The 22,428-nt window shown below is 50.7% G+C and overlaps 1 protein-coding gene across 3 annotated transcripts in view; it reads left to right on the top strand.

Moving 5' to 3' along the window:
* LOC146788775 (protein eva-1 homolog C-like) overlaps positions 1–22,428 on the top strand; it is a 455,975-nt gene that overhangs the window by 360,743 nt on the left and 72,804 nt on the right. For 2 of the 3 annotated variants that reach the window (XM_085630331.1, XM_085630333.1), the window contains one exon: positions 8,439–8,528. The exons of the other annotated variant lie outside the window; for it this stretch is intronic. In XM_085630331.1, coding sequence (XP_085486457.1) covers positions 8,439–8,528 — 90 coding nt within the window. The remainder of the gene's footprint in view (positions 1–8,438; positions 8,529–22,428) is intronic. 3 annotated transcript variants of the gene reach the window in all.

Genomic DNA, 22,428 nt, shown 5'->3' with positions numbered 1-22,428 from the left:
GAGAACTGGAGGAGAAAAGGCTAACCCTCGAGCACGAGCGGAGCCTCAAGGAGCTTGAACTTAAGTCCAAAAAGGGGGAGACCGGCACCCCCGGAAACAAGGACCCTCCTCCGCCGACAGAGGCGAAGGTACATATCCCCAAGGATGTCGTCAAAGAATACTACAAGAACGACGACATCCAACAATGGTTCAAAGCCTACGAAGTGGCCATGACCTCTCATCGGGTACCCCGGAAGGATTGGGGTGCCGGCCTATGGGGACGATTCCTCAGCGAGGGTCGAGACACCCTGCTACAGCTCCCGGACGACGTGATGACCTCGTACGATCACATGAAGGAGGCCTTGCTCACCCGCTATGGCCTCACCGCAGAAATGTACCGCCAGCGCTTCCGAGACTGCAAGAAACTCCCCGGTACCACTTGGGTGGAGTACGTCGACTTTTTTAGCAGAGCCCTGGAAGGGTGGATCAAGGGCAGCAAAGTCACCTCCTACGAGCAGCTGTTCGACCTCATTGTCTGGGAGCATCTCTCCAATAACTGTTTAGTCGAGCTGTGACAGCACCTCCTCGACAGCAAACTGACCGAGCCGCGGAAGCTCGCCGCCGTGACCCGTCGTTGCACAATGGCGCCACGACGGGGGCCCCACAAGGGAACAGTTCCAGCAAGAACAGAAAACCTGCCCCTCCCTCGAGGGGACCCGACAGCAGGCGGCCGCCCAGGCTGCCGGTGACCCAACGGGAACTCACTGGGTCTCTTGGGACAATGACCTGCTCTAAAGCGAGCAGAAGATCGCAGAATTAGGGGCCGGTCGAGTGCTGGTGGTCCCCCTCCGATTCCGAGGTTTCCTCCTCAATCTGGCACATGATGTGCCCCTCGCCGGGCACCTGGGGCAAGACAAAACATACAGCCGCCTGGTGACCCACTTCTACTGGCCCCGAATGCATAGGGACGTGGACAATCACTGCCGGACCTGCCAGACCTGCCAAGCCAGCGGGAAGACTGGGGGACGGGTCAAAGCCCCTCTCCAGCCCTTCCCGGCAGTCAACACCCCGTTCGAGCGAGTAGGGATCGACATAGTGGGGCCCCTGGACCCCCGAACCGCCCTGGGTCACCGCTTCATCCTCGTTCTCGTCGACCACGCCACCCGATACCCTGAGGCCATCCCTCTCCGAACTGTGACAGCCCCCGTGGTGGGCCGGGCCTTGATGGGAATCTTCTCGAGAGTGGGGTTCCCCCGGGAGGTGGTGAGCGACCGAGGAACAAACTTTATATCGAAATACATGCGGTCCCTATGGCAACAATGCGGGGTCACCTATAAGTTCACCACCCCGTACCACCCCCAGGGGAACGGACTAGTCGAACGTTTTAACAGAACACTGAAGGGGATGATCAAGGGCCTGGAAGAGCCCCTGAGGCGGAAATGGGACGTCCTGCTGCCCTGCCTCCCATTTGCCTATCGGGAGATCCCGCAGAAGTCTCTGGGGTTCAGCCCCTTCGAACTCTTGTACGGATACCCTGTCCGAGGTCCCCTCAGCCTGGTCAAGGAAGGCTTGGAGACGAACATCCGAAATGCCTCTCCCGACGTCTACCGGTACCTCCTGACCCTGCAAAACCAAACCCGGAGGTTCCGGGCACTGGCCGAGGCCAACCGCGAGGCCAGCCAAGAGGACATGAAACGCTGGTATGACCAGAACGCCTCCTCCATTGAGTTCGAGCCAGGCCAGCAAGTCTGGGTCATGTCGCCCGTGGACCCCTGTGCCCTCCAGGACAAATGGACCGGGCCCTTCAAGGTGGTGGAGAAGAAGAGCCCCGTCACCTACCTAGTCGACCTGGAGTCCCCCAGGAACCCCCTCCGGGTTCTACACGCAAACCGGCTCAAACCCCACTTTGCCCGAACGGAACTAAGCCTGCTGCTGGCTACCGACGATGGGGGCGAAGGCGACTCCGAGCCCCTACCCGACCTCCTGAGGACCTCCGACCAAGACGGCTCCATAGAGGGCGTCAAACTCTCCACCACCCTGACCTCGGAACAGCGCCACGACTGTCAACAGCTGCTGCAACCCTTCGCTGCCCTCTTCTCCCTCACTCCCGGGGTCATTCCCTGGTGCGTCCACGACGTCGACACCGGGGACAGCCCCCCCCCGTGCGACACCGAGCCTACAGGGTGCCCGACCGAGTGCGTGCCTGCATCCAAGCCGAGGTCGCCAAGATGCTAGCCCTCGGGGTCATCGAACCTTCTGACAGTCCCTGGGCCAGCCCAGTGGTCCTGGTGCCGAAAGCCGCCGCCCCAGGCACCACCCCGGAACACAGATTTTGCATGGACTACCGAGGGTTGAATGCCGTCACCAAGACCGATGCCCATCCCATTCCTTGGGCAGACGAACTAATAGACCGCCTAGGAGCCGCCCGCTACCTAAGCACCTTCGACCTCACTGCCGGATACTGGCAGATCAGGCTCACCCCCGGCGCCCGTGAGCGATCCGCCTTCTCCACTCCCGATGGGCACTACCACTTTCGGGTGATGCCCTTCGGCATGAAGAATGCCCCAGCGACCTTCCAAAGACTAGTGAACAAGGTCCTGGCCGGACTGGAAGCGTTCAGCGCCGCCTACCTGGACAATATTGCCGTGTTCAGCAGCCACTGGGCCGAGCACCTGGGGCACCTCGGGGAGGTTCTGGCCGCCCTCCAGAGGGCCGGACTCACGATAAAGGCCAGCAAATGCCAGATAGGCCAGGGATCCGTGACCTATCTGGGTCATCAAGTGGGGAGCAGCCAGGTGGCTCCCCTCCAGCCAAAAGTGGACGCCATCAAGGCCTGGGAGCCCCCAGCCACCCAAACCGCTGTCCGGGCCTTCCTGGGCCTCACAGGATATTACCGGCGGTTCATCCAAAACTATGGGAGCATTGTGGGACCCCTCACGGAGCTTACGTCCAAGAAGCAACCCAAAAAGGTGAACTGGACGCCCCGCTGCCAGGTGGCCTTTGAGACCCTCAAGTCAGCAATTTGTACCGCTCCTGTGCTGCAAGCCCCCGACTACAGCAAGGAATTCATAGTACAGACCGATGCCTCGGAGTACGGAGTTGGGGCGGTCCTGTCCCAAGTAAATTCGGAAGGCCTTGACAGACCAGTGGCCTTCATCAGCCGGCGACTGCTGCCCCGAGAGCAGAAATGGAGCACCATCGAGCGAGATGCCTTCGCCGTGGTATGGGCCCTCAAAAAGCTCCGGCCCTACCTTTTCGGCACCCACTTCCGGGTCCAAACCGACCACCGGCCCTTGCGGTGGTTAATGCAAATGAGAGGTGAGAACCCGAAGTTGTTGCGATGGTCCATCTCTCTGCAAGGGATGGACTTCACAGTGGAACACCGGCCCGGCAACGACCACGCCAATGCCGACGGCCTGTCCCGTTTCTTCCGCCTTGGCGAGGAGAACCCCCAAGGAGATGGGTGACTCTCCCTGCCTTCGGCTGGGGGGGACGCCTGTTGGACCCGGCCTCGTGGCGTGGTCCTAGCCCCCTTTTCAGGCCGACCGGGGACCTCTTCACCCTTCGGTGTCCCCCCTAGATTGTACACATCTACCCGCACCAGCCAACGTGACCCGGCTCCCCCCGGCCGCGGCCCCAGCGAAACCCCGACATCGAGGCACCAAGATCCGGCCATGGGGCACCACATGGCCAATCCCCCGATCCCGGAGGAGGGGAGTTTCGATGGGACCCCCAACCGTCCCCCAACGCCTGGGTGCGATCGCTCTCCGGCCTCTCCGACCCCCGGACGCAAGGGTCCGGACATCAAAGGGCACCAGACCTATATCTGGGGCGAACCTGCACCAGGACAGTAGTTGTATCCTGGAGTCGAGAGCCTGCTGATCGGATCGCGGCTGACCCTACGGAGAAAGACTCTTGCCTGGAACTGTACCTCGAGCCCTGCTGACTGCGTCACGGCTCCACCTTGCTGAGAATAAGATCCTCACGGAAACCTCGGGGCCCTGATGAAGCCGTCGCGGCCCAACCTCGCTGAACTACCATCGGAGCCCTGCTGACGCCGTCGCGGCCCAACCTCGCTGAACTACCATCAGAGCCCTGCTGACCTCATCGCGGCTCAACCTAGCGGAACTACCACCCGAGCCCTGCTGACTCCGTCGTGGCTCGACCTCTTCGAGCCGCGCTTGTGTCCGGCACCCGACGCTCCGACTCCCAGAGTCCTTCCCAGCTTGAGGCTTAATACCTGGGCGCAGGGTACCCCCGTACCAGGCTGGTACTGAGACTGTCCCGCTACCCCTTCCCCACAAAGACATTGAGACTCTTTTCGGATCCCTCGATCCACCTGTACATATTGCCAAAGAAACCTACGATAAATTACCAAGAAAAATATATGAGAACTGATACCGGTGTCAAGTCCTGTGTGGTGGGGTTACTAGGCTAGTACGATCATAGGGGAAGGACCTCTCCTAGGAGGCTTCTCAGCGGCGCTCGGCTACTTCCTTGCAGTAAGGAGGCCCACTGGGTGGTCCCGCCGACTCCCCAGAGGTCCGCCTTCCAACACTGGCCCATTAAACAAATTGCTCTCTTGTTGAGAACTGTGCTTAAAGTCTGATACCTGCATTTTGCATTCCCGCTCAGAAGTCGAAGTGGGGTTCAGAGGTTTTTGGGGGGCGGATTTCCCCTTCACAGCATGTCAACCCTTTCTCACACCTTAAAAATGGATGCTTCCCCCCCCACGCTTGCAAAATTGTAAAGGGCCACACTTAACTCATTCACACCCATGAACCTTAGGATAATGCCACTGTCAACATTGAAGCCTATGTCTGTTGAAATGTGGTCCAACATATGGTCTATAGCTGCTAAGGTATCTATAAGTACCCAACATTAAGAAAACCCTGACAGATTATTCCTAGATGGTGTTTTACTCCATCCAGACTAAAGGTGCTGTTTGGTGGCTCTGACCTGTGTTGCAAGTAATTCCATATGTGGCAGTTCTGCGTTTACATTCAGTATGATTGGAAAGCCCTGGAGCTGTGGAATGTTAATAATTTGCCAAGTAAGGTGCGGGAAACCCCCTTGTTGCGGGTAAAGGCAGCAGCAATTCCAACAAGCATTGGCATAGCCAATAGGTTTCGCCTTTGGGACCTTATAAGTTTTTAGCCATGCAACAGTTGATGTTGTTGCACCAAGGATATTGTACTGCATAACTAAATACTTATAAGGTGCCTAAAGCGAGACCTATTGGCTATGCCAATGCTTGTTGAGTTCTTGAATCCCAGCCAGAGCTCGGCATCTGGATTAACCCTTAAAGATCTTGTCCACTTCTGCCATCAGGTTAACTTTTACGTAGGAGCATAAGCAGTGCTTAATTTGTAAACGAACAAGTGCTGGCATCAAACGTTTTTCTAAGAAGCCTGTGGCGGGTGATAAATACCAAGGCTGGATAGTCCTGTTTCCACCTCATGCATCTTTAATCCACCATCAGACACTCCCTGCCTCTTTATCTCACTCTTGCACATTCTTTTTCAACCCTGCTTTTTAGGTCGAGCCTAGACCCAGTGTGCATGGAATAGAAGCCCCGCCCACTCTCCTCCCATATTTGTCATTGGCTTGTGTAATTGTCCTTCATAAATGTAGGCTTCTGGTTCAGTTACAGGCTTGTTAGTCCCTCCTTTGTACCGCCTTGTCTTCATTTGTAATCTCCCATGGCTACTGGCCCTTTTACTTCGGTTCTCACACGGTACATGTTAATTAGTCTGTAAACACTATTTTCTTTATTGAGTTTCTCGTACTGCGGCACAACGTGCTTTGCCTACATTCAGCGTGCCTATGCGCGGGCTCTCTTTTCAAGCAGCCGGGACAATGGCGGCCACTTCTTTCCAATGCCATAGGTCTCGCATTTAAATGCTAGCAGCTGTTAAGAGCTCTTAACACCTCCCTCTTCATGAGCATGGTGCACGCTTAATCTTTAACCATGACGGCCACTTCGGGAGGCCGAACGCTCACAAGTTCCATTCTAATGGCTCAGCACGACTGTCATTGGCTTGTTTTTTGGAAGCTTTGCCTTTATGCCTAGAATCAGACGGCCTGCAGCTGTACTCTGCTTGCTCGGCTCCATCAGCGATGCCGCAGCAGTGGCTGAGGCAGGGGAGTGAATCGCGAGGCGACAGTACCGAACAGTTAGTGTGTGATTTAAAGGGCTGATGAATCTAAAGAGAAGCAGGTTGTGGGGCTGGTACGTGTTGGGGCTGGCTGGAGTGATAGGTATGTGCCTCATAGAGACGAGCACAGACTGATTAGCGAGACCTCAGTCTCCCAAACAGACGAGGGGTAGCGAGGCTGCTGGGGATGGACTTTCAGAGATCGAGAGAACCTTGCTGAAAAGGGCTGCTCAGTCAGCTGGCAGCTGCTGTACACAAGAGGAGTGGTCTACAGCCAGACAATGGATTCTGTCAACAATGCCCCCTCCCTTTAATGAATAATGCACTTGGACTTTGCATAATTTCAGGAGCATTATTACTGTTATTACGTGTTTTTTTTCTCAACAGGCAGGTTTAATGTTTCGGTCGTTTTTTCGCTGTAAACTTGTTCCCTGCTTTTGTGATGGCGGTTGGCATTGCTCTGTCGACAGTCATAACTTTTGTCTTGTTTTGAGTTTAACATACAAGATGATGGACAAAATGTTGCACATTGGCAAAACATTCACCCCCAGTCACAGATCTGGGTTTAATCCATCGTTATTTTGCTCACCACGCCACCCCAGTTCAGACATGGCCATATGCAAATCAGTCTTGACCCTGTGCCTCATGCGAACAGTCCAGCCCGAACTGCCAAGCCATGTTTTTCCTGGACCGGAATCAAGCATCCAAGGACCGGTTTCGGGGTTTCACCCCTCTTCAGCCAGGATAGCTTGACTCCAGTGGCGTAGTGAGCATGGGATCCACGTCTGGGCATACCCTTCCCACATAGGGCGAACAGCAAACTCACAAGATGATGGACGGAATGTTGCTCATTGGCAAAACATTCACCCCCAGTCACAGATCTGTGTTTAATCCATTGTTATTTTGCTCATCACGCCACCCCAGTTCAGACATGGCCATATGCAAATCAGTCTTGACCCTGTGCCTCATGCAAACAGTCCAGCCTGAACTGCCAAGCCATGTTTTCCATGGACCGGAATCAAGCATCCTAGGACCGGATTCGGGGTTTCCCGTGCTCTCCATGCCACTGGAATCAAGCTATCCTGGCTGAAGAGGGGTGAAACTCCGAAACCGGTCCTAGTCCTGGGGTGGCGTGGTGAGCAGAATAACGATGGATTAAACCCAGATCTGTGACTGGGGGTGAATGTTTTGCCAATGTGCAACATTCCGTCCATCATCTTGTGTGTTTTGTTTTGAGTTTGAACAGTGTTGATTATGTTGAGCGGGAGCATTGGAATAACACTTCTCCGTCATTATTTGCTGTTCATTCTTTCCCTCCACCCACTGGCTTGGAGATAAGAGGGTGGAACGGTGGAGTCTTATTTTGCATTGAACCTCTGGGACGCTGGGCATACAGCAGGAATGGCACCGGGTCCGCTGCTGCGTATGCACCCCAATCTGGTCCGTGAGGAGCACCCCGGTCCAAAAGAAGCAGTTGGTTTTAGATTTTTAATGATGCTGCACATATACATTTTATATTCGCTCCAAATTACAGGTGTTGCTGTTAACCAATTTTATGGTACTTATTTCACTGATATCGGAAGGATGGAAGGCTGATCGGGCCTTGCAAGGATTCACACTCGTGAGCTGTACACATGTGTTTTAGTGGCACAGATTACTAGGCTGAACCATCCAGCTAGCAGCTCTTGCTTGTACCGTGTAAGTGCTGCATGGAAATAGTGTTTTCAATTCCACCTCTGTACTTGAACACCACGTTTTTGGCTATTTAGTCATCAAAGTTCGACAGTCTGCATACATGCAAAGGTGTCTTTAAGTGCCTCCATCTGTGGCGAGGGGGGGGGGGCGATTAGAGTCACAAGAAGATGTGCCATTAAGGACTCGGGAGCTTATGACTTGTTAACGTATTAATAATTGTCTACAGCGTGCTATAGACGCTCCATTGCCTTAGCAGTAAAAACAATATTCACTTCTGGATGAAATGCGGAGTCTTCGCTCCAGAAACCAGCCATGTGATCTGGATCTTATGCACAGCGCTGCTTGTTTGATTTACTTTTGGCCAATCACTCTCCAAGAGAGCATTTCGGCAGTACAACCCCCACTGCTCCCTCCATCCTCCCTTGGTGGGTAGAAGACATTGCCATTTACAAGGCCAATCGCTCTAACTTACAAAAATGCGAGACCTATTGCATTTCCGATGCTTGTTTGATTTGTTGCTCAGAAAGGGATCCTGGTCAGTGTGTGATCTGCTGCTGAGAGAGGCCTCCTGGTTAGTGTGTGATGTGTGTCCCTTGTGCTCTGCAGGCGGCTGGTACACTGGGCCCCGGCTCTCCAGACTCCATGAAGAAGTGATGATCTTGACTAGTTCTCTGGCTGTGTTTGCCCACATCTGGGGTATGTGGTTTCTTTATGTTCAAGAGATCTTCATTGTAAGAGCTTTCAGTATCTTCCCAGTTTGGGTTTAATACTTATTGAGTAACATCCTGTGCTCCATCGGTTCTTAACCTGTTACCTGTGGACCCCTGGCACTCCCCAAAGCCTTCTCGGGAGTCTGCGATTGCTTAAAATATTAAATAATAATAATACATTAACAAATTGTATATAATTAAAGTAGAAAAGTCAAAAAGTAAAAATTTCTGTAAATGTGAAGGAATTTGAAATTGGAGGCTAAAAATTAAATGAGTGTCCTCAGATTTTCATCTGAGCGGTGCAAGCGCTTCCAACAGAACATAATATAGACAATGTGTCGGCTCAACTAGATTTAGAAAAGCTCCAACCTGCCCATCAAAATAAAATTTTACGTTTAGTATATTTGTTTGTTAAATAAAATATTTCATAATTTGTGTACTTGATGAATGCTTATGTCTAAATTTCTATGTTTTGCTTTGAGGTTCAAGTCATCTAAATTGCTTAGACTGGAGTCCTCGGTTCCAGTAATGGCTCAATGGGGGTCTCCGGAGACCAGTAATGATTCAGTGGGGGTCTACGGATACGGGTAATGCTTAAATGGGGGTCCACAGAAGACAAACGGTTAAGAACCACTGTAGCAGGGATTCTGCCAGTGAAGCAGAACTGCGCCTTGGGGTAACAGGACATCAGAATGCAGGGACTGATCCCTCTACCATGTCAGTATATGTAGGCCCAAATCCAGCACGCTCACAGTGCCTCGCCTGGCCTCCTAACCTTCCCAGAGTAACAGGTGATTGTGGCAAATGCAACTAAGCAACCTAATCAGCATTACTAGCAGGCTGTATAAAATAAACAACCCAACCATGGCAAATAATATATCTTTGTAGGCCTAGCCTCACTATGGGCCTCATGTAGGTAGCCCAATACCGGTCGGTAACGGCCGATTTTCGGTAAATATACCGTTACCGACCGGGATTTAGGCTTTTGCTATGTAGGGGGATAATTTCTGTATTCGGTAATTTACCGAATCGGTAATTTTACCGATTCGGTAAATACCGAACACAGAAATGAGATGTAGGGGGACTGTGTGGTGGGTGTGGGGATTCATTATTTACCACCAACTAATAGTTGGTGGTAAATGACGAATAGGTGTGAAAATGCATTTTTGTGCACTGTGAAGTGTGCAATGTGGCAGACATACATGCCCCTAGGGCATGTATGTGCGCCACATGTGCACACATGGACGAATCAGGGGTGCAACAGGGTGTCAATGTGACACCCTGCCACCCTTGAATGTGCTCCCCCCATTACCGAATCGGTATTTACCGATTCGGTAATGAGGCATACCTTCCCATTAATCAATGGGAAGGTATGCCTCATTACCGAATCGGTAAATACTGATTCGGTAATTACCGAATGTCTCCGATTCGGTAACATTTACCGAATTATTACCTACATACACTTTACCGATTCTTAAATACCGAATCGGTAAAATTCGGTATTTAAGAAGCGGTAAAGTGTATGCCACCTACATATGGCCCTATGTGAGCACAGGGCTGTGTTAGTGATCTCTGGGATGGGCAACAGACCCCATAGCTGGTGTGTGTAGTTAGGTGGTCCGCATCACAGATGTAAACCTGGTTAATGCAAGGCTGCCGGAATTCTCCTCTCTGCCCCCCAAGGGGGCGACTCACATTTTATATAAGAACGACTGTGTTGTAAAGCTGCAGATGTGCTACCATGCTATGTCTAAAAACGTTAGGAGATGTTGCTGACCGGCAACAAGAAATCAGTACAGCATGTTTTTCGAGCTTATAGTTAATGTTCAGACTGAACCCCCAGAAGAATCGCTAAACAACAAACAACATGTGCAGCGTATTTCTAAAATAATATCACGGCAGCAGAACACATGTATTATGTGTGGTTGTGCAAAGCAGAGGCTTAGTCACACATTTTTGTAAATTGTAAAGCACAAAGATTACAAGTGGATGTCTGTTGGTAGGTGGACCTCTGGGGAGTCGGCGGGACCACCCAGTGGGCCTCCTGACTGCAAGGAAGTAGCCGAGCGCCGCTGAGAAGCCTCCTAGGAGAGGTCCTTCCCCTATAATTGTACTAGCCTAGTAACACCACCACACAGGACTCGACACTGGTATTCGTTCTCAGATATTTTTATCGGTAATTATCGTAGGTTTCTTTGGCAATATGTACAGGTGGATCGAGGGATCCGAAAAGAGTCTCAATGTCTTTGTGGGGAAGGGGTAGCGGGACAGTCTCAGTATCAGCCTGGTACGGGGGTACCCTTGCGCCCAGGTATTAAGCCTCAAGCTGGGAGGGACTCCGGGCGTTGGAGCGTCGGGTGCCGGGCACAAGGGCGGCTTGAAGAGGTCGAGCCGCGACGGAGTCAGCAGGGCTCGGAGGGTCAGTTCAGCTAGCTCGAGCCGCGACGAGGTCAGCAGGGCTCCGATGGTAGTTCAGAGAGGTTGGGCCGCGACGGCGTCAGCAGGGCTCCGATGGTAGTTCAGCGAGGTTGGGCCGCGACGGCGTCAGCAGGGCCCCGAGGTTTCTGTGAGGATCTTATTCTCAGCAAGGTGGAGCCGCGACGCAGTCAGCAGGGCTCGAGGTACAGTTCCAGGCAAGAGTCTTTTCTCCGTAGGGTCAGCCGCAATCCGATCAGCCGCAATCCGATCAGCAGGGCTCTCGACTCCAGGATACAACTACTGTCCTGGTGCGGGTTCGCCCCAGATATAGGTCTGGAGCCCTTTGATGTCCGGACCCTTGCGTCCGGGGGGCGGAGAGGCCGGGCTGGGAGAGGCCAGACGCCCAGCGGGAGAGGTGCCAGTGCCCAGGGAGGCCGGAGAGCGATCGCACCCAGGCGTTGGGAGACGGTTGGGGGTCCCATCGAAACTCCCCTCCTCCGGGATCGGGGGATTGGCCACGTGGTGCCCCCTGGCCGGATCTTGGTGCCTCGATGTCGGGGTTTCGCTGGGGCCGCGGCCGGGAGGAGCCGGGTCACGTTGGCTGGTGCGGGTAGATGTGTACAATCCAGGGGGGACCCCGAAGGGTGAAGAGGTCCCCGGTCAGCCTGAAAAGGGGCCCAGGACCACGCCACGAGGCCGGGTCCAACAATGTCTACTTCTTATTAACACACACAAAGTTATAGTAGTGGTACACTGATCACCTTGGGCACTCGAGAAGTCTCACCATACTGCACAGAATGTAAATGTAAATGTGCAGATATTTATATAGCGCAAATCACCAACCGGTCTCTAAGCGCTTGCTTAGGGAATCCGTCCTGGTATTCCCCTGTGAGATAACCCAGCAGGGCATCCACAAGGTGAAAGCCAGGCATCCCGCCGCGAGGGGCCATTGTGGAGATTAAGCAAGCTATTGCCCAGAGTCGCAGAGTGTGAACCCATGAATTGAGTATGCACTGGAGCGAGAATTATCGAGTCCGTGGACAATTTATGGACTCAAGACCCAGCCGAGCTGGGAATTGAACCCTGGTCCCGGGCTGACCTCTGCTTCCAGGTCTGCCTACTCTAACCAGTGAGCCACACTTCTCCACAGAAGCAGGTACCTACCTTGCAGTTACCTTTTAACTCCGTGATTTTACTGTTGAGCGCTTTGAATTTGTTTTTTTTAATCCTGCATGAACTATATGACAGGCTTGAATCTTACCTGAGTCTTTGGTCAGCCTTTCGGCAGCCCTCCGGTCCACAGCAAACGTGTTTTTGTCGATTGATTGAGTGGAGAGAGCCTGCATTTTAGATCCCTGTGGTGTTCCGGGCGCCATTTACAGCAGTTAGCGCTCTAGTGGTTCGTCCTCCGGGTACATAAAAAGACCGCGTTCGCGGCCGCACCAAAGACGCACCTAAGGCATGCCCGTCGACGCCCGTCCATGCCTGGATGATGGCAGCTGCCAGGAGATGCTGCCTTTTTTTCCAATGATATCCCCTCCACACAGGCTACGGTACTCTAGAGGGAGGTTGCTGAAACTGGGGGACCTGTCCTCCTGTGCTAGGGGCAAGGACATCACTCGGGGGGAGGATGACATATTTTTGGGGAAATGCCCACTTTGTGGTTGGTCTGTGGTTAAGCAACATCAAACATCCTGCAGTCTGCCCGTGTCTCCCAGGAACAACCAATCACTGAAGAAGCAGTCCTTGGGGCAGACAAGCAGACAATAGCAGAGCAAGTGGTTCCCTTCCAGGGGCTGTAACTCAACGCCAGGTCTATCCCGAAGCATGTAGCAGAAATCTGGGACTTGTTAGATGACTTAAAGCCACATCTATGTCTTTTTACCGAAACTTGGTTGCAAACGATGCCACACCGGCACTGGCAATAGCATTCCCCGCGGAATACTCTGTTGTCCGTTTGGACAGAACAGGAAAGAGGGGTGGTGGTCTAGCTATTGCCACGCACCCTCCTTACCACATTAAGATCCTGGATACGGTTTCCTCCCCCAATTTAGAGCTGTTGATCTTTCGGGTGGAGCGCGCCCTGGCGACAGAATGGATGGGAGCCTTAGCTTATCATCCTCCAGGAGGAAGCAAGAAAGCGTTCTGCACATCGCTATTAGAAAGGGTGGCCCCGTTCACTTTGCAAACGGACACGTTTTTATTGGTAGTTGACTTTAACCATCATTTGGAGGTTTTGTCCAATGCAGACTCTGCCAGTTTAGTCGCAGCTATGGAGTCACTTGGTCTCTCTTCAAGAGTCCTCAACCCCACACATGTTGCTGGTCATTTGCTGGATACTTTCTTCACTAAAATGTTATGTTAGGTTATGTTATTTTAATTTATTAAGCGCACAGATACTCGGAAGTGTCCCGGCGCTGACAACAGAAGAAGGCAGCAAGACTACAGAAATCTATTAAAACAGCAATGTCTTCAGGGATTTTCGAAACAGGTGAGGATCACAAATAGCCCTCAGGGACAAAGGAAGAGAGTTCCAAGCAATGCAGGCTCTGCGGGCAAATGAGTTGCCCCCCATTCGAACACGCTTAAATTTAGTGGTCTCCATAAGCAGCAATGAGGAAGATCTCAGCTGTCTCCTAGGAATGTAAAAGGAGAATCTGTCCTGCAGATATTTGGGGCCCCGACCATAAAGGGCCTGTTGAACAATGGACAGCATTTTGAATTTAAGCCGAGATACCACAGGGAGCCAATGAAGTGCCTGAAGTTGAGCCCGAGCGCTTTGCCACCGGGCCACACCACCCAGAAGCCTGGCTGCCGAATTTTGGACCACCTGCAATTTAGTAACAAGGTAGCCCGGGCAGCCTACCAGGAGGGCATTCGCGTAGTCGAGGCGGGAAAGAAGCAGAGCACGCACCACCGTCTCTCTATCCTTAGCTGGGAGCAAGGGTAGAAACTTCTTGAGACTCCTCAAAAGGCCAAAGCAGGTGCCAGCAAGTTTTTTTATATGCGAGGCAAAGTTCAGGTTTTCGTCGAACCAGACGCCAAGATTTTTAACGGCTCCCTTGATAACCGGAGGACATGGAAAGCCAGAAGGCCAGAGTCTTGATCTAAACTCTGAGGAAAAAGAGCTGAACAACAGGACTTCTGACTTAGCCTCGTTGCATTTTAGCTGAGCGTTGGCCAGCCACTGAAAAACAGAGGACAGACACTGATGAGGTCTGGTCACCGAGTCGTCCGCCTTATTCCAAGTAAACAGCAGTTGGGTATCATCCGCGTAGGCCATCACTTTAGCCCCCAAAGACTCCGCCAGATAAATCAGCGGAGTCATATAGATGTTTAAAAACAGAGGGCTAAGTGACGACCCCTGCGGAACTCCTGTGGTGACCCTTAAGGGGGCCGCAGCACACGGAGGAAGCCAAACCTGCTGCGTCCTGTCCTCCAAAAAAGATCTAATCCACAACAAAGCTTGTCCAGAAACTCCGATGTCCGAGAGGCGGTCAAGGAGCATGGCGTGAGGCACCGTGTCGAACGCCGCCGAGAGATCTAGCAGTATTAGGGCTGCTTTCCCGCCGGCGTCCAAGCAATCTCGAATGGACTCCGAAACCTCCAACAGAGCGGATTCGGTGCTGTAGGAGGCACGGAAGCCCGACTGCGCAGGATGGAGAACCTCAGCCGCCTCGACAAAATTCGTCAGTTGGAACGTGACCGCCTTCTCGCAGACTTTGGCCAAACTAGGCAAAAGCGAGATAGGGCGAAAGTTTTCTGGGAGCAGCGGATCAAGGGATGGCTTTTTTAGAAGTGGTAAAATTAGAGCCTGTTTCCATACCATAGGGACACATGCTTCCCTTAGTGATTGATTGACCAAGAAATTGACCTCGGTGTTGACGGTATCTGCCACGTCCGAGAGTAGTCTGGCAGCGCACGGATCGTTCGGCGAGCCGGACTTGAGGGCTTTCAGGATTTTGAGGGAGCTGGGCAAATCTATCGGACAAAACTCTGAGAGGCTGCTGATCGGAAGAGCCCTGGGCAGGGAGGGGACCTGTTCGGGACTAGCCGACATCGTTAAAGGCCAAAATGTCTCCTGGATACTAATGATTTTGTCCCTGAAGAAAGATGCCAGGGAGTTACACCAGGAATCCGAGACAGGGGCGACAGCAACCTGAGCACTGGGAGCTAGGAAACTCTGCACTATGGAGAAGATCTCTTTGGCGTTGTTATTAGCCCGTTCAATACGGGCAGCATAGTGCAGGCCCTTAGACTCCCTAATAGCTCTATAATAGAGTTTTTGTGTAGATCTGAGAAGCACTTTGTCCAGGTGTTGGTATCCACCGGAACGCCAAGACCTCTCTGCCACTTTGCAATTGTGCTTAAGACTCCTCAGCGCGGGGGTAAACCAAGGCTTAGAGGGAGCCTCTCTTCTCAGCTTAGCCTGCCCAGCTGTCGAAGCCAACGCCACAGCACCTGAGATCCACTCATCGAATTGAGTGACATTAGCATCCAGGTCTGTGCCAAAGGAGGGCCGAGAAGCATCAAGAGCGAGGCTGAGCTGAGTTGAGACCACCTTTTTGGAGAGGGGCTGGCGTTTGCTGTTGGACGGTTTCCGAAAGTCATGTAACGACCAGGAAAAAAAGATGGGGAAATGATCCGACCATGCCACAGGGAGAGGTTTAGAGACCGAGGTGGGAAAATTGGTGCCGATCATATCAAGAGTGTGGCCACCCTGGTGAGTAGGAAACAGGACCAATTGGGAAAGATTTACAAGGTGTAATGCATCTAGAAAGGCAGCCGAATCTGCCTCTTCACTGCAGTCAAGGTGGATGTTGACATCTCCGAGGAGAACAAACTTAGAAAACTTCAGAGCGCGCTGAATTAGTAGTAGAACCTCCCCTAAAATTGGTTTGGACTGACCATTCGGCGCTAAGTTTTTCTTGGACGCTTACGAAATTGGCCGTACATTTGCATGTCCGTAGGGGCTTCAATAACAGAAGCATTCAATTGCACCGCTCAAGAGGGTAAAAATTCAGGACAGGGCAGCCCCAGCCCTTTGGTATAGAGACACGCTCAAGAGAGAAAAGGCCCTATGCAGGATTAAGGAAAGAAAATGAAGGAAATCACAATCTGAGCTAGATAGAGTGCTCCATCGTATCGCACACAGAGCTTATTTAAAAAGCTGCAACTCAGCCAGAAGAGCACATTTAGGTACTCGCATCACAGAAGCGAAGAATTCTTCTAAGGAACTCTTTAAGATTCTTAAAGAGTTCACTAACCCTAAAACCAACAATCCGCTACCTACGCCCACTCAGGAGTTATGCGAGAACCTAGCCAGTCATTTTATTCAAAAGATCGATATAATCTATTGCTCCTTTGGGCCTGTGGAGGTCGATCGCAAAGGAGCCCACCCCCCCCACCCAGGATAACCCCGGCCCGTCGAGCCTAGAATCCTTTTCTGTCATCACTGGTGAGCAAGTGGGATCCGTATGAATGCTAGTAAAATCTGGATCCCCACTAGATCCGGTTCTGCCTGTCGTTATGTCAGAACTCACTCTGGGGTTAGGAGAGGTGCTGGCTGAAGTTTGTAACATCTCGTTAGCGACAGCTACGTTTCCTCGTAAGTGGAAAAATGCACACATTAAACCATTACTGGAAAAGGCGCTAGCACATCCTTCTGAGCTTCAAAACTATAGGCCGATCTCTCTTCTCCCTTGCTGCTCAAAGATCATGGAGACACTAATCAATCGTCATCTTTCCGGCTATCTGGAACAGAATAACCAACTGGACTCATCCCAGTTGGGTTTTCACGCCTGTTACAGCACTGATGCGGCGCTGCTGGAAGTCACCCACGCCATAAGGATGTCTCTGCATATTGGGACTCCATCAATGTTAGTTCTCCTTGATCTGTCGGCAGCCTTTGACACCATCTCTCATTGTATCCTCCAGGATAGGCTCCGAGAGATTGGTGTCAGAGGCATGGCCTTTAACTCCATCCAAAGCTATTTGAACGACCAAACTCAATGTGTCCAGTTGGATTCCTTTGTGTCACAGACCAATCGGTGAGACAAGGGTGTACCGCAGGGATCCATCCGAAGCCCACCCTGTTTAATATATATGTAGCCCCTTTGGCCGCAATTATCAGAAGGTCTGGGTTTCAGACTATATCGTACGCAGACGCCACGCAGGTGATAGTTTCCATAGAGGCAGATCCTGCAGTGACCAAAATAAAGTTTAAGAACTGTACGTCTGATATAGCCACCTGGATAAGGAAGAACTACCTCCAGCTTAATTCCATCAAAACAGAGATCCTGCTGTTTGGTAAGGCTGAGGAACTGCGGTCCCCTGACTGGTGGCCATCAGAACTAGGGGAGGCCCCATCCCCCAAAGGATGTGCCAAGAATTTAGGCATCAGAATCGATAATAAGTTGTTCATGGAAGAACAGATAAAGACGTTGTCAGGCACCTGTTTTGGAATAATGAGGATGCTTAGAAAGATCTACCCGTGGATCCCTCTTTCGGCATGAAAAACCCTTATCCAGTCGCTCTTGGTTGGTCGACTGGACTATGGCAACTCTCTGCTGGTTGGAATAAGGGAAGACTTATTATCAAAACTGCAGGTAGTTCAGAACACAGCAGCCTGCCTTGCCCTTAATAAACCAGCATGGACCCCATCGTCACCTCTCTTACGCCAACTACACTGGCTTCTTATTACGAAAAGAGCTATCTTTAAGCTGCTATGTACTATCTTAAAGTCTCTCCAGGGAACAGGTCCTTCTTATCTTATGAAGAAACTTGAACTGCACGTACTCGCGCGGCAGTTAAGATCTAACAATCGCAACCTGCTCTGCATGCGGAGAATCAGAAAGGCAAAGGCAGGTGGTAGGGCCTTTTCTCATCTAAACCCCAGCCATTGGAACAGTCTCCCTGAGGAAATCCGGTCCTGCCCGAACCTGCCACGTTTTAAAAAACTGCTGAAGACCTGGTTGTTTTAAGATTCTATGGCTCATTAGGTGACCTCTTCTCAGGCGCCGAGAGATCCCCTTGGGGATGATTCGCTGCGCCCTACAAATGAGGATAATAATATTAAATATGAGTGTGCGCACTTTTTTCACTATGGAAATTACAGTGATGAATAATGGTGAATGGGTTGGTATCTAGAGGTTAGATAATGGAGCACCGGCACAATCCTGAGGCTGGTATCACTGGCCCAGCTCTCAAAGGGGACACGGGGTGTATGGCGCCAAAATATGAATCAAACCCCAGTCATATCTTGTGCTGGACCGAATGCTACAAGAGATCCCACCTCAGTACCTGCAAACAAAGAGGAACTGTGATACTCAAACCACACCAAGCATTGTTAGAAACACAGCAATTCTGGAGCCCTTACCCACCCCAGCATCTGCAAACAATACCCACCTCAGCATCTGCAAACAAAGAGGAACTGTGATATGCAAACCACACCAAGCATTGTTAAAAATACAGCCAATCTGGAGCCCTTACCCACCCCAGCACCTGCAAACAATACCCACCTCAGCATCTGCAAACAAAGAGGACTGTGATATGCAAACCACACCAAGCATTGTTAAAAATACAGCCATTCTGGAGCCCTTACCTACCCCAGCACCTGCAAACAATACCCACCTCAGCATCTGCAAACAAAGAGGAACTGTGATATGCAAACCACACCAAGCATTGTTAAAAATACAGCCATTCTGGAGCCCTTACCCACCCCAGCACCTGCAAACAATACCCACCTCAGCATCTGCAAACAAAGAGGAACTGTGCTATGCAAACCACACCAAGCATTGTTAAAAATACAGCCATTCTGGAGCCCTTACCCACCCCAGCATCTGCAAACAATACCCACCTCAGCATCTGCAAACAAAGAGGAACTGTGATATGCAAACCACACCAAGCATTGTTAAAAATACAGCCATTCTGGAGCCCTTACCCACCCCAGCACCTGCAAAGAATACCCACCTCAGCATCTCCAAACAAAGGGGAACTGTGATATGCAAACCACACCAAGCATTGTTAAAAATACAGCCATTCTGGAGCCATTACCCACCCCAGCACCTGCAAACAATACCCACCTCAGCATCTGCAAACAAAGAGGAACTGTGATATGCAAACCACACCAAGCATTGTTAAAAATACAGCCATTCTGGAGCCCTTACCCACCCCAGCACCTGCAAACAAAGTAGAATTGTGATACTCAAACCACACCAAGCATTATTAGAAATACAGCCATTCTGGAGCTCATATCCACCCCAGCACCTGCAAACAATACCCACCTCAGCATCTGCAACCAAACAGAAACTGTGATATTCAAACAACACCAAGTATCGTTAGAAATACAGCCATTCTGGAGCCCATACCCACCCCAGTATCTGCACACAAAGAGAAACTATGATATTCAAACCACACCAAGCATTGTTAAAAATACAGCCATTCTGGAGCCCTTACCCACCCCAGCACCTGCAAACAAAGAGGAACTGTGATACTCAAACCGCACCAAGCATTGGTAAAAATACAGCCATTCTGGAGCCCTTACCCACTCCAGCACCTGCAAACAAAGTAGAATTGTGATACTCAAACCACACCAAGCATTGTTAGAAACACAGCAATTCTGGAGCCCATACCCACCCCAGCACCTGCAAACAATACCTACCTCAGCATCTGCAAACTAAGAGAAACTGTGATATTCAAACCACACCAGGCACTGTTAGAAACACAGTCATTCTGGAGCCCTTACCCACCCCAGCACCTGCAAATAATACCCACCTCAGCATCTGCAAACAAAGAGAAACTGTAATATGCAAACCACACCAAGTATTGTTAGAAACACAGTCATTCTGGAGCCCTTACTCACCCCAGCACCTGCAAACAATACCCACCTCAGCATCTGCAAACAAAGAGGAACTGTGATATGCAAACCACACCAAGCATTGTTAAAAATACAGCCATTCTGGAGCCCTTACCCACCCCTGCACCTGCAAACAAAGTACAATTGTGATACTCAAACCACACAAACAATGTTAGAAATACAGCCATTCTGGAGCTCATATCCACCCCAGCACCTGCAAACAATACCCACCTCAGCATCTGCAACCAAAGAGAAACTGTGATATTCAAACCACACCAAGCATCGTAAGAAATACAGCCATTCTGGAGCCCATACCCACCCCAGCCTCTGCACACAAAGAGAAACTGTGATATTCAAACCACACCAAGCATTGTTAAAAATACAGCCATTCTGGAGCCCTTACCCACCCCAGCACCTGCAAACAAAGAGGAACTGTGATACTCAAACCACACCAAGCATTGTTAAAAATACAGCCATTCTGGAGCCCTTACCCACCCCAGCACCTGCAAACAAAGAGGAACTGTGATATTCAAACCACACCAAGCATTGTTAAAAATACAGCCATTCTGGAGCCCTTACAAGCTCCAGCACCTGCAAACAAAGTAGAATTGTGATACTCAAACCACACCAAGCATTGTTAGAAACACAGCAATTCTGGAGCCCATGCCCACCCCAGCACCTGCAAACAATACCTACCTCAGCATCTGCAAACTAAGAGAAACTGTGATATTCAAACCACACCAGGCATTGTTAGAAACACAGTCATTCTGGAACCCTTACCCACCCCAGCACCTGCAAACAATACCCACCTCAGCATCTGCAAACAAAGAGAAACTGTAATATGCAAACCACACCAAGTATTGTTAGAAACACAGTCATTCTGGAGCCCTTACCCACCCCAGCACCTGCAAACAATACCCACCTCAGCATCTGCAAACAAAGAGGAACTGTGATATTCAAATCACACCAAGCATTGTTAGAAACACAGTCATTCTGGAGCCCATACCCACCCCAGCACCTGCAAACAATACCCACCCCAGCATCTGCACACAAAGAGGAACTGTGATACTCAAACCACACCAAGCATTGTTAAAAATACAGCCATTCTGGAACCCTTACCCACCCCAGCACCTGCAAACAATACCCACCTCAGCATCTGCAAACAAAGAGAAACTGTAATATGCAAACCACACCAAGTATTGTTAGAAACACAGTCATTCTGGAGCCCTTACCCACCCCAGCACCTGCAAACAATACCCACCCCAGCACCTGCAAACAATACCCACCCCAGCATCTGCACACAAAGAGAAACTGTGATATTCAAACCATACCAAGCATTGTTAAAAAGTACAGCCATTCTGGAGCCCTTACCCCCCCCAGCACCTGCAAACAAAGAGGAACTGTGATACTCAAACCACACCCAGCATTGTTAAAAATACAGCCATTCTGGAGCCCTTACCCACCCCAGCACCTGCAAAGAATACCCACCCCAGCACCTGCAAACAAAGTAGAATTGTGATACTCAAACCACACCAAGCATTGTTAGAAATACAGCCATTCTGGAGCCCATACCCACCCCAGCACCTGCAAACAAAGAGGAACTGTGATATGCAAACCACACCAAGCATTGTTAGAAACACAGCAATTCTGGAGCCCATACCCACCCCAGCACCTGCAAACAAAGAGGAACTGTGATATGCAAACCACACCAAGCATTGTTAGAAACACAGCAATTCTGGAGCCCATACCCACCTCAGCATCTGCAAACAAAGAGGAACTGTGATATGCAAACCACACCAAGCATTGTTAAAAATACAGCCATTCTGGAGCCCATACCCACCCCAGCACCTGCAAACAAAGAGGAACTGTGATACTCAAACCACACCAAGCATTGTTAAAAATACAGCAATTCTGGAGCCCTTACCCACCCCAGCACCTGCAAACAAAGAGGAACTGTGATACTCAAACCACACCAAGCATTGTTAAAAATACAGCAGTTCTGGAGCCCTTACGCACCCCAGCACCTGCAAACAATACCCACCTCAGCATCTGCAAACAAAGAGGAATTGTAATATTTAAACCACTGCAAGCATTGTTAAAAATACAGCCATTCTGGAGCCCATACCCACCCCAGCACCTGCAAGCAAAGAGGAACTGTGATACTCAAACCACACCAAGCATTGTTAAAAATACAGCCATTCTGGAGCCTATACCCACCCCAGCACCTGCACACAAAGAGGAATTGTGATACTCAAACCACACCAAGCCTTGTTAAAAATACAGCCATTTTGAAGTTCAAACCTAAGCACACATTGTCAAAACAAAGAAGAGTTGTGCTATTCGCACCATACCAAGCATTGGTAAAACAAAGGGACATTCTGCAGTCCAAACACAACCAGGCATCGTAAACAAAGCGTTAATTTCCAAACAGAAATCATCAAGCAAATGGATATTCTGTATCATAAACCTAACCAGGCAGCGTTAAAAAAGAAACATTCTCGAGTCGAAACCTCAAGGGACATCTTCAAACAAAGAGACACTCTAGAGTCAAACAGAAGCAGGCATCATAAAAGAAAGGGACAGTGTGGAGTCTAAACAGAAGCAGGCATCA

Source organism: Triturus cristatus, chromosome 10 (genome assembly GCF_964204655.1).
Source record: "Triturus cristatus chromosome 10, aTriCri1.1, whole genome shotgun sequence".
Lineage (NCBI taxonomy): Eukaryota > Metazoa > Chordata > Amphibia > Caudata > Salamandridae > Triturus > Triturus cristatus.
Note: the sequence above shows the minus strand (reverse complement) of the source record. Positions and strands in the feature narration are given on the sequence as shown.